General features: G+C 39.5%; 1 protein-coding gene across 2 annotated transcripts; it reads right to left on the bottom strand.

Annotated features, from left to right (window-relative positions):
• Window positions 1-421: 421 nt before the first annotated feature.
• On the bottom strand, window positions 422-10,565 carry RB195_003798 (uncharacterized protein; the record flags this gene model as incomplete). 2 transcript variants are annotated; one of them, XM_064201603.1, is made up of 6 exons in its annotated part: window positions 422-506; window positions 561-651; window positions 698-739; window positions 2,605-2,626; window positions 4,082-4,156; window positions 4,528-4,569. In XM_064201603.1, the coding sequence occupies 6 exons, from the start codon at window positions 4,567-4,569 to the stop codon at window positions 422-424; spliced, it is 357 nt and encodes a 118-aa protein (XP_064057483.1). The 2 variants fall into 2 exon arrangements, with proteins under 2 accessions (XP_064057483.1, XP_064057484.1); XM_064201602.1 differs by lacking the exons at window positions 2,605-2,626; window positions 4,082-4,156; window positions 4,528-4,569 and adding an exon at window positions 2,221-2,473 and having other exon boundaries at window positions 492-506; window positions 561-739.
• Window positions 10,566-11,095: the final 530 nt, after the last annotated feature.

The raw sequence follows: 11,095 nt of genomic DNA, 5'->3' as shown, positions 1-11,095 counted from the left end.
TCCCCTTGGAAAAATTGCCTATTAAAATTCCTTAAAAGCAGGAGCCGACAATTACCGTCATCGCGATTATCTGTGTAAACTTCGCTGGTTTGGTTCTCATTTGTGTAATCTAAGGACCTCAGACCTGCTGAAGTATTTGATAGCTATGTTGTAGAAAGTGTATTTCGTCCGTGAGCAGCGGAATTTCTTGTTTTGTTAACCGCCTCCTGATGAACAAGTTCCCAATTGCTTTTCTCTATTATTCAATCTTAATTGCTAGGTAAGACTAGAACTACGTTTAGATTTTCTTCTCTTAGTTGAGAATGATGATTTTAAGACTGGTTTTTTTCATCAACAGCGAAACATGTATTCGAAGCAGTAGCTACAAAACTTATTTAGCAAAAAAAAGGATCTATTGTTTTCTAAATACAGTGATAGATGACTACTGTGTGTCTGGAGTGTCTTTCTGTAAATTTTCTTCAACTTCTACGGCAACTTCATCCTCCACCTTATCATTCGCAGACACTCTGAATTAAGTGAGAATTATTCACAACGATGGATGCCAGAACCAATTGTTGTACTTTGGATTTGCTTGGAATTCTTTCACAAATTCCACTATGTTGTCTTGCCATGTGGTCACAACCGATACGAATATAATCACCCATGCGTGTCCTATACCAAGAATCCATACGAATGAGGTTAGGAACAAGTTGAGCACCAAGTGGCTGCAGCAGCCCCAATGCATGAATACGGCGAGTGGCTGGAAGATTTTCAAGTAATAATGACTCAAATAATTTCAAAGCTAAGTATCTTTCTGAGTTTTGAACTTCGGAACTGTAGAGTATCCTTAGCACGTGCATCACCACACAAAAGCGGAGACGGTCGAAACTGTCATCGATAGAGACCACGTCTTTTCGTCTTTAATGCTACAAACTTAAGCCAGATATGTTCTATTAAAGGCATCACTCCACGAATCTGAGGTGGTACGGATTTCAGGTGGAGTATTCGTGTAATCGTAGATTACTGAGAGAAGGGTGATTCCGTCCATTTCTTCCTAATTTCCGTAAAAAAAAAACGGCCCGGAAGATACGGCTTCAGGCGTTCTCCCGCACTATTTTCTACAGGGAGTTCGACTGGAGCGCGCCAGCCTTGTGCGCGAGCCGCATCTTCTGGGCCGTTTTTTAAGGCAATTAGGAAGAAATGGACGGAATCACCCCCCTCTCCATAGTCTCCCGTCCCGTATACGAATACTCCACCTGAAACCTGAACCAACTCAGATTCGTGGGGTGATGCCTTTAAATTACATCATTACAGTAGAATAGACCATTTCAGATCATAGAATCATCTTAGAATCAGATCTGCCACGCAATAAATTTGCTTTTGGAGCATAATCAGGATGAAAATAGAGCTATCCATGTCTATTTTTTCCCATTGGGGCAATCCATCGGAATAAGTTGGTTTTGTGGCGCGAACTCTGTGTGGTGGTATTTTATTATGAGACCCAACCGTCTCTCAGAGATCCAGTTCTACAACGGTGCATGTACCCACCGCGTGATGCCCACATCCGCGACAAGTTTCCACAGCGATGTATCCAATCTCTCCTATATGCTCTATCGCGTTCATCTAGTTGAATGAACTATACGAATGAGGCACCGAGCTGTTTTTTTTTCGGGAACACGTTGAAAGGATCAGTTTTCTACACACGATCCCTTCGACAATTGCATGGTGTTGAATGGATGAAAGGTGCACGAATATCGCAGAACGATTAGCAGACTGCGGAACAGTTTTCTGCTGTGATTCGAGGGCATGATAGACTATAAATAAGGGCTAAGTATTGATAACGCCCTTTAAAATGCGCTTACTTTCGTATTCAGAATAGTAGAGGTTTATGAACGCGTATGAGGCTATACGATTGGCCTGAGGGGAAGATTAGTTGTGTTAGGTTATCGTCCTTAACTTCCTAGACAAGCCTAGATAGATTTATCGACCTCGGAGGGACAAGAGGCTTGGATGGCGTTGGACATTGTCGTGCAGGTGTCCTTTTTGATTATACATTGAGGAATACTAATCAATTTGTGCTGCAACAATGAATTCTCAAATCGTAACGCAACTGGGTGCAGTTCTTTTTTTCGATTCCCACATTCATATGGTTGAATGAAATCAAAGGGAAGTATGTAGCATTTACTGGAATTTGAAAAAATTATGTAGAGACGATAAGCGCTGGGAATTCATAGGAGAGACCTGATCCCAAAGTGCTCGTTGATGTTGTGTCAACTTGATGTGTTTCCTGTGTCAGCAGTACAAATGCGGAGACTAGCGTGGGAACGATAACGCTGGACGGCCACAGTTTGGCTAATCGGCCTCCTATCTTGACGATATCGCATACGCTGCTGCAGGAAATGTGACCAAACCCTCGATGACTTCTTTCAATCATTCGGAAACAACTTCGGAAACAACAAAAAATAGCTACAACAAGGTGAAGTAGAAAATTCATTCGTTAACAGGAAGCACAGGTCCTAAAATATCGTGTTGTGAAATTGCACATGGAGTTGAGTTGAGTTCACTTCTAAATGAACAATGAACTTGCCTAAATTTTAGAAAGTGTGAAGAGACGGATTCTCATACCTACAACCAAATTCTTTACGAACTGAACTGGAATGAGCTTACTCGGGCGTGTAAACGAGGTGGAAAACAAAGCTACACATGTTTTTTTAAACTACAGATAGTTGCTGATTAGGTTCCTGATTGTGTTAAGATAACAAATCCTCGGAACATGGTTGATTGCTCGAAATTATCTAATTGCTGCGTGAAGCTGTAGCATACCTTCTACTATTGGGTTGAGGAACAATTGGCGGATTGTGCAGATAGAACAAAGAATTTCTCTTTCTATAAAATCGCAGTATTTTTATCTTTGAAGTATTAGCTAAGTTTTAAAATTCTTTGATCCTCGTTTTTTTTTTGAGATCATTGAACGTAAGTTTCAAGTGGAGAAATGGGGCATTTTGATAGCATTCTTTTTTCATTTAATTGAGACAATGCGGTTGCTAAAGCTGAGATTGGTGCCGAACATGAAGAAGGAGAAATGCTTGAAAATACATATTATTTCAACAATAATTTTTTCATTTCAATATTTCAATTTCAATTCAATTCTGTATTTCAAAATAGGGGATTTTCAACTAAAAGACGCATCAAACGTCGGTCGACCGAGGAAAGTGGTTTTTTTTCTAGCTTTTTTTTTTTACAAAAATACTGTTGCAAATTAAACAGTAGCTGCTTCATTGTTGTTGTTTTTTCTATCGTTCTCAACTACATTCACTTTCCACCAATTCAGTGGGTTTTTTTTTCGCCTCACGCTGTTTCGTTCTTGTTTACCTTTTATTGCTTATCCGATTCTCTCTACAGGCAACACAAATTCCGCTATCATCTTTCGCAGCAACACATTGATTAAAAACAAAAAAAAAAAAACAAAAGATTTGTTTATTATTCACTTGACACTAATAATCAAAAGAGTTTATGATTCGCTAAATTAGAAACTCATGTAGTCGATACAGGAGCAACAAGCAATATCTTTTTGAAGTGTATGCCTTTTCATGGAAACAATGGAATTCGATTTTCAACAGGAATGGTCGTACAAAAATAAGAATTAAAAAAAATCATAAAATAAGTACCAAATGTCAAAAAAACAAAGACCGATGGAATAGAGGAAGGTTTACAGTCCCATGCAAAAAAAAAAACTACTGCAAAATTTTTTTCTCCTCAAAAGGCTGAATGGATATGAATTGTACTGACGCTTTTCTTTCAGGATTTTGAATGGAACTCTAAAACCATGAAGTCAATTGAACTTTTATAAGGCCATAAGTAAAGCGGTCCGTATTAGTACATAGAAGAGCTGTGAAGAAGGAAAAAAATGCTACTAGCACATAGCAACAGTTTTAAACAAAGAAAGAAGTGAGCTAGTAGTCAGAAATCGTCGATAGTGTACCGAGAGATGAAGTTCCGTTGAGGTTAAATGAGTTCAGTTGCTTCCACGTTGGTAATGATGGTAATGATGCTCGCCAGGTCTACAAAGTAAGACCCAAAAGGCGTGGATTACTCCCGGAACCCAAATCAGGAATGTTAGGAGTAGGTTGATCCAAAACTGTGCCGTACAACCTTGGTCGAAAAGAACGGCCAGCGGCTGAAATGAGAGGTAAATCATTAGAAATGGGTTTCAGAAAGTGATATGAGTACTGTAGAATACCGTTCCGTACACATTTTTATGTTCATTAATCAAATAGTTTAATTCCGAAAATTGGTACTAAGGTTAAAAAAAACTTGGGTAAGGAGAGCTAGAATAAATGACACTATTCGAAACATGTCGTTGATAAAACCTTAGGAGGGATAAATAATTTGTGGATTTCAAATACCAGTAAACATAACTTCCTCCAGTATATAGATTGATGTACCACTGTAATGTTAGCTACAGAAGACAACATTTGGGAAAATAACGTGGCTGTTTAACGCAGCAGTGCGTGATTGTAATTTCAAAAATAAGCCGAAGAAACTAACCGGGCAGAAAATAGCAAGGATGCAGAGAAGAATCACACACATGTCTGTCACCTCTGAAACAAATCCGCGTAGCTTCTTTTAAGAAACAACGGTAAATGAAGAATCAGATCTCTATTTTATAGCATATTCGAGAAGCATTGGTCATATCCAGAGTGAAAGAAGTAGAACCAAACAAGGGAGAAAAAATTTTCAAATGATATTAAAGGTAAATCACTAGGTTCTAGATCTACGCTCTTAAAACATTTTAATTACGATTCACTCGCTGTCTAGAATTACTTACGAACAAAATAGAAAAATTAGAGGATTTAGCTGAGAACAACATGGTCCTCAAAAAATGAAGAACACGGCAACTTAAAAAGTGGCACAGCTAAACAAAGGAATGGGAGTCGGCGATATGCATGGGGCGAAATCGGCGCTGTCAGCAGACTATTTACTGTAACCCGATTAGTGAAATGTTTGCTACTACGATTTTAGGAAATATTTGAGTCTCCCTTACAAGGAATACTATCCCAGCTGTGAAACTGTTGACTGCAAATGCATAAGTCGACCTTTTTCAATGCAAGGACTGAATATGGTTTGCTTTGGATTGTGACTGAATTAAAAAAGAAAACGTCGCGGCATGAAAACAAAAGTGGACCTCATCAGTTTCCATTCATTCCGTTGAATTTTCGGCTCTAAAATGTTTAGTCAGCGGAATCAAAAACACTGTTGAATTAATGTTTAGGGCGACTGAATGCTAATAAGAATAAGCATTTCCATACTAGGACACATATGTACAAATGGCGACCGTATGTCTATGGATCACCTGCGACCTGTTGATGTTATTTACCAAAAACAAACAATTTTTGCCAGGTTTAAATCTGTATTTTTCTGATGTTTCATATCATTTTAATTTCTATAGAGGATTGCTGCATAATAGAGTACTCTGAGAGATTAAATTGAACACTGATCACTTCAGTTTTCGATTGAATTTCTTTTCAAAGTGTCCCAGATTAATCCCAGGACAACAGGGATATTGTTTGAATTTATTTTGTTGAAAGGTTATGGAACGTTCTTGAAGTGCAGTAGCTTATAAATCCTCTATTCATATCACAAGAGAAGTCTAAAAATTATGTAGAAAAAAGATTTCTTTCAGATAATTGTGAAAACTTTTCTTCTTGATATTTTATCCTCTCCATGATTTCTCTTTCTTGTTTTTCTGAAGGCTGGATTTTTTTTTCCTCTCGCTAACAACATTAGATAAACTAAAATAGAAGGGAAACGAGTCATATTTCCAATCTTTTATTCCTCTTTGTTTATTTATTCACTTTATATATGCCATGTATGAGGTAGCCAAGCATTTTTCAGTCTACACTACTCAAAACGTGATTCAAATTAGCGTGAAAAACAAAACTGGAAATGCGCCAGAACTGCATCCTAACAAAGTCGTTTTTATCTGAAATGAATAAATGATTGCCCGTAGTGTGTTGATGATGCCCTTTCCCCTCTCGTGAGTAGGGAATTGTAAAATTTGCCACGGCCCTAACCTTTTTTGTTAGTAGCGGAAAGAATCCAGCATCGAAAATTTCCCCAAACAATATCTTTACATAACATACAGCACAGAAAGCATAGAAAGAAACATAGAAACACAATATGTATGAGAATCGTATGCGATCGATGAGGAGCAGACGGAAACATGTGAAAAAAACAAATAGGAGAAGGAACTAAGAACGGGTTAGAAACGTTTTTTTTAGTTTTTCTATCACGTACTCGTGAAATTCAACATAAGCTTCCTTTTCAATTAGAACGATAGTGATGTTACGAACGAATGTATACAAACTTTTCCAGTGAAATAAATGTAAGAAAGAAGGAATGGGAAGTGTTTCACTAAATTCGATTAACCTTGACAGTGATTTACGACAGCACAGATCGGCAAGTTTTTGTGAGTGGCGGTGAATGCTTTGAAAGCAGCTGTTTAACGAAGAATTGGGTGCATCTCGCTGGGGAAAATTACGTAGTCGATTGGGTTTTTACTGAAGTTGCTGAACTGTTACGTAAGGTCCCAGTCGTACAGACAAGTGGAAAGATAGCAAGATTTCAAAAACGCATGCAGAGAATAGCTTTGTGGGGTGTGCCGTGCAGTTGTTTGCTGGATAGGACTCCGATCGATACCGGAGCACTTGAAAAGCAATGGCTGGGCTTGGGCGGTGTCGCAAAAATCGAAGAAACTGTACAAACTGGTGATAGGAAAAGTAACCTATGGTTTGTGCCATTATTTCTAGCGAATTAGTGTGCTATGGATGCCTAGTTAATGGATCTAAAATTGTGAAGTAAAACTAGAACAAGTTTGGGTGCGATTAGGTTAGAACCCAAAAAAAAACAGAACACCCCAAGTGACAAAACGTTACACTGAAGAGAAAAACATTAAAGTTCGACCGATTTTTCTATATAATTAACTGTAACAAGCTTTCCTCCTAAGTAATCGGTCTTATTTCGTTTTGAAAAAAAAACTGAAAAAATAAGTTAAAAAGCTGTAAGAGAATGCCCGATAGAGGTTTTACTGGAAGGTCTTATTATAACGCGGAAGAAACGAGAGAAAAAAACGTTGACAAAACAAAATTCGATGACCTCATCTCTATAAAATGTTTCAAGTGCTTGCGCAGACATGGAATAACTTTAAAAAAAACGATAAAAGATAAAAGGTAAAGAAAAAAAAGTATGTCCTAGCATTAAAAAGCACAGCTAGAAACATTAGAGAGTTACTCCGAGATTAACTGCTTCCTTGAACAAGAAATTTCCCGACATTTGAAGAGTATTGTTCATGATCCCCTAAATACTCTATGGATCGTTAGATGTTGTGGCTTATCCCTAATATCTCTTGAATCACTTAAGGCAATTCATCTGTTAAGATGCTTAGGTCGTGTTTTTATCCAGAAGTGGTATTTTCGCTTGGCATTACATCCTCGTGCTTCTTCTATATTCACCCTGTCTCTACATCTGGATTAAATGAGCCCGCGGTCTGGTGACCCTCCGGTTTGATGGTTATTGATCGTTCACAAAGAGTCTGACAACGGGGCACATCGCCATCGAAAACGGCGACAGAAATGTTAGCTGCCTCCACTGATAGTTCAAGGGGTCACGCAGGACGACTGGGACAAAAAGTGGTGAAGGGGACGATGGGAAAGAGAAGTGAACTCATCGAGAGGAGTCCATACTGGAGGCAATGTAGAGTTACTAGAATTGAAATAATGTTCAGCTCATCGGATAATATTATTGAGCAAATAAGAGTTCGAAGTGACAAATTTGTTTCTTCCTTTTCGTTGTCCTAACCTCATTTTCTAACCCTGCTTCTCTCAATTTGCGGGGACGGAAAAGCAGATTGTTAAAAGTGGTGTACTGAGTTGGTCACCCAGCGCCATGCAAACTGTCAGAGGTAAATCCTTGCGAGCTGATTTTTTGCACTAAAACTCTGAAACGCCAGCAGCTGACAAGGATCTCCGTCGCTTCTCTGTTCTTCCTATTTGCCTAAGCATAAGCCTAAGCCTAAGCCTTAGCCAGCAAACTTAATTGGTACAAACAATCTAAGTCTTGATTACCACATCAATTCTGACATTTCGCAATTTGGTTACAAAGAGTTCCAAGATAAAGTACAATGGATCCAGCACCACCAACTTGCTGACGTGCTCTAGGGCAAGGAGAGAGAGAGAGTTACTTCCTTCATATCAGTCTAAAACGAGAAGTGCAATTAGCACAGTACTTCGAAACGAAATATTCACAGTAAGGGCAGTAAGTGAAAGGAAAGACAAGAAGGGCGCTTCCTATCAAGCTGCAGAACTCCCCTAACGAGTGTCAAAGCGGACGCTATTAAAGGCTGCATGGCTCGTCTTCCGCGTGCGAGGACACCAGCGACGATTCCCGCCGCCTGAGAGTCGTTAGAGCGCGCGGCCCTCACCGCTGGGTTTTCTGCTCGCAACAGAAAACGCGCTTCGCAGAGATAGATTTCAATTACTTTTTGGGGAATTTTCAACAATTCAACAATAATTTAGTACTATCAGGAATTTCACCAATATAATGGTCAGCGAAATTCGCACATTGAGCAAAGAGAATAGCAATTCAAAGGCAGTATCAAAACAAATCTCTTTAGAAGTGATAAATCTGAAAAAAGAAGCGCCAGAGGTTGCTAGGCAGCAGGCAGGAAAACGATTATCAGCATTTCGATCAACCACATTCCGTTACTTCAGTCGTTACGCATTTCGGCAACAGAGTCTTTGCACTTTTGCAGTACTTATGATGGTAACTAGTTTTGACTCTACTCCTTCTTTAAAAAAAAACCGCTTCATGGTAAGGATGAAAATGTGGAGAAATCGAAGGGAAGAAAAGACAGCTTTTATTATCTTAGGGATGATTGTCACTTATCGTACCTCACTGCAACTCAAGTAGTTTATGGGCGTGGCTATTTTTTAACTCTCGTTTGACATGAATAGAACATTACTTCGCTTTCGTAGGCACCTTGTGGTCGTCTATCTGCGGCAATAAACCTTGAACTGAACCCACCTATTCAATGGATCGATACTGGCCAACATCCCAAAAAAAGCGCACATAAAACACGGGTTTCTCAGTAGCAAAATCTGTTGTTAATTCATAGAAAACTTCAAGGGGAAAACAACACATAGTTTGCGAAGTGTTGTGAACAAGGAGGAAGAGCAATGTTTGAGTTTTCAAGCGTTGGAGGCACAAGTGACCATGGCGGAAAAAGTGCAAATGCTGATGTTGTTGTCGATAAACCTGTTTTTCAGTCCCATGTGGTGAGTCATCGAGGTTCCATGGTGTATTGGATTTCAAACATGAGTGCTAGAGTGGTCGATTTTTTCCTCTCCTTCAAATAAAAATATTTGGTGGTCATATGGAGTCGCCCGCCCAACTCTGTGCCTTACACGAATGGCTTCTTCTAGCGAATTAAAATGATATTATCAGGGATTTTCTAACGTACATGGTTTACTGTTGGAATGAATGGAAATGTAAAACTGGATCCAACAATTCCTTCCCTTATGTCTGTTCTGCCGGAACCACTCGCATCTTTATCCATTCAGGAAAAAATATTATGTGACCTAGCGAATCTGGATACGCTTTTAATGCAGTCTCTTCAACTATTTATTAGCTATTTCTTGGGTAGCTTAGTAAAATTTGCAGAGCTATAGAGAGTTCGGAATGTCGATTACAAAAAAAGGAAAGATAAAGGAAAAAAAAGGAGATAAAGGATTACATGCCGACTAGACCAGTAAAAGGAAACGCCGGGATCAGTGGATCGATTCGCATGAGATCATACCAGCTCGACTTGCGTAGCCGCGATGTCATGCATGTTCTCAGCATCCCTATATTAGTATCCTTCCAAAATAGCTGACGACACATGTTGTAATTAATCTATGATAGTCAAAGCAACTACGAGAAATTTAAGGAACAGGATTTGAGGAACGTTTTCTCATGTCTCTTGCAACCTTCCTTCTTAGCGCCAGACAGCGCAACAGAAGTATTTGAGAAACGAAGCATCCCTCCTTTTGCTGGAAGACAAACGCAAGTTGCCCTTCAAGGACACGCTCGCAGTCAAGTGCGGGCAGTTGAGTATACCGACTTATGGAAAAGCCTGGAGGAGTATTGAGGAGTATGGAGGAGTGCCGCTTCAAGCAGAACTGCTTATAGTTGGGTCAAAACGGGATGAATCACGGACAGTTGCGTAAGCGGCTGCGCTCGAAGCGGGGGTGGAGCGTAGTGGTGGCGAACTATCTCTGCAGTTCGCCATGGTCCCAGCTCGATTCCAACCGCTGTATCCACCGCAGCGCTTTCAGCGCAGCCGCTTTCGTAACCGTCCGTGCTTCATGTCGTTTGGACCCGACCATACGTCATACTGTACCAGATGTTAGCCCATTTTAAACGGAGTGGAAGGAGCTGTCAGGCTGGACTTCTGTGTTCAGTGTTTTCTGAAGAACAAAACATGAACCAATAAGAATAATTTATAGCTAAAATAAGTAGAAAATCATAGTACATAAGATCATATTACGCATGAATGCACAGTACACTGAAGGAACCACACGAAAAAACAAAAACAACCGATGTTTTACACAAATTTTAACGAAAGTGACATAGCTACCCGTATTAGCAATGAATTTTTGGCACTGCATTAGGAAAGAACGGTAGTATTGCAACTGTAATACTTGGAAAGGACGTGAGAAGGGCACCGAAAGCAGGCAGGAAAGAAAAAATGCAGAAAAGAGGAAAGAGAAACTGAATAAGCGAGAACCGCCTAGCTTAACTAGGATTTCTGTATTTCTCTTTGATTAACGAGGATTATTTCGATGTCAGTACGTCTCCAACTAACGTTTGTGCAATAACAGATCCTCTACAGTTCTCTGATATGTACTTTGGCTCAATTACTCAACTGTAACTGTAAAAGTAAGCAGAAAATTGCCAGAAATTAATAATGCGGTGAGGAACACAAGTGTACAAGAGAAGAGAAAACGGTTGCAAGGAAATTGCTAACTCCTTCTCTGAGTCGAAATAGGTTTGGTGAAAATTTGCGTCCTTCATTGAAAAA

The sequence above is a fragment of the Necator americanus genome, chromosome IV (genome assembly GCF_031761385.1).
Source record: "Necator americanus strain Aroian chromosome IV, whole genome shotgun sequence".
NCBI classification, from domain to species: Eukaryota; Metazoa; Nematoda; class Chromadorea; order Rhabditida; family Ancylostomatidae; genus Necator; species Necator americanus.
The sequence above is the reverse complement of the archived record's forward strand: the minus strand, read 5'-3'. Positions and strand labels throughout refer to the sequence as shown.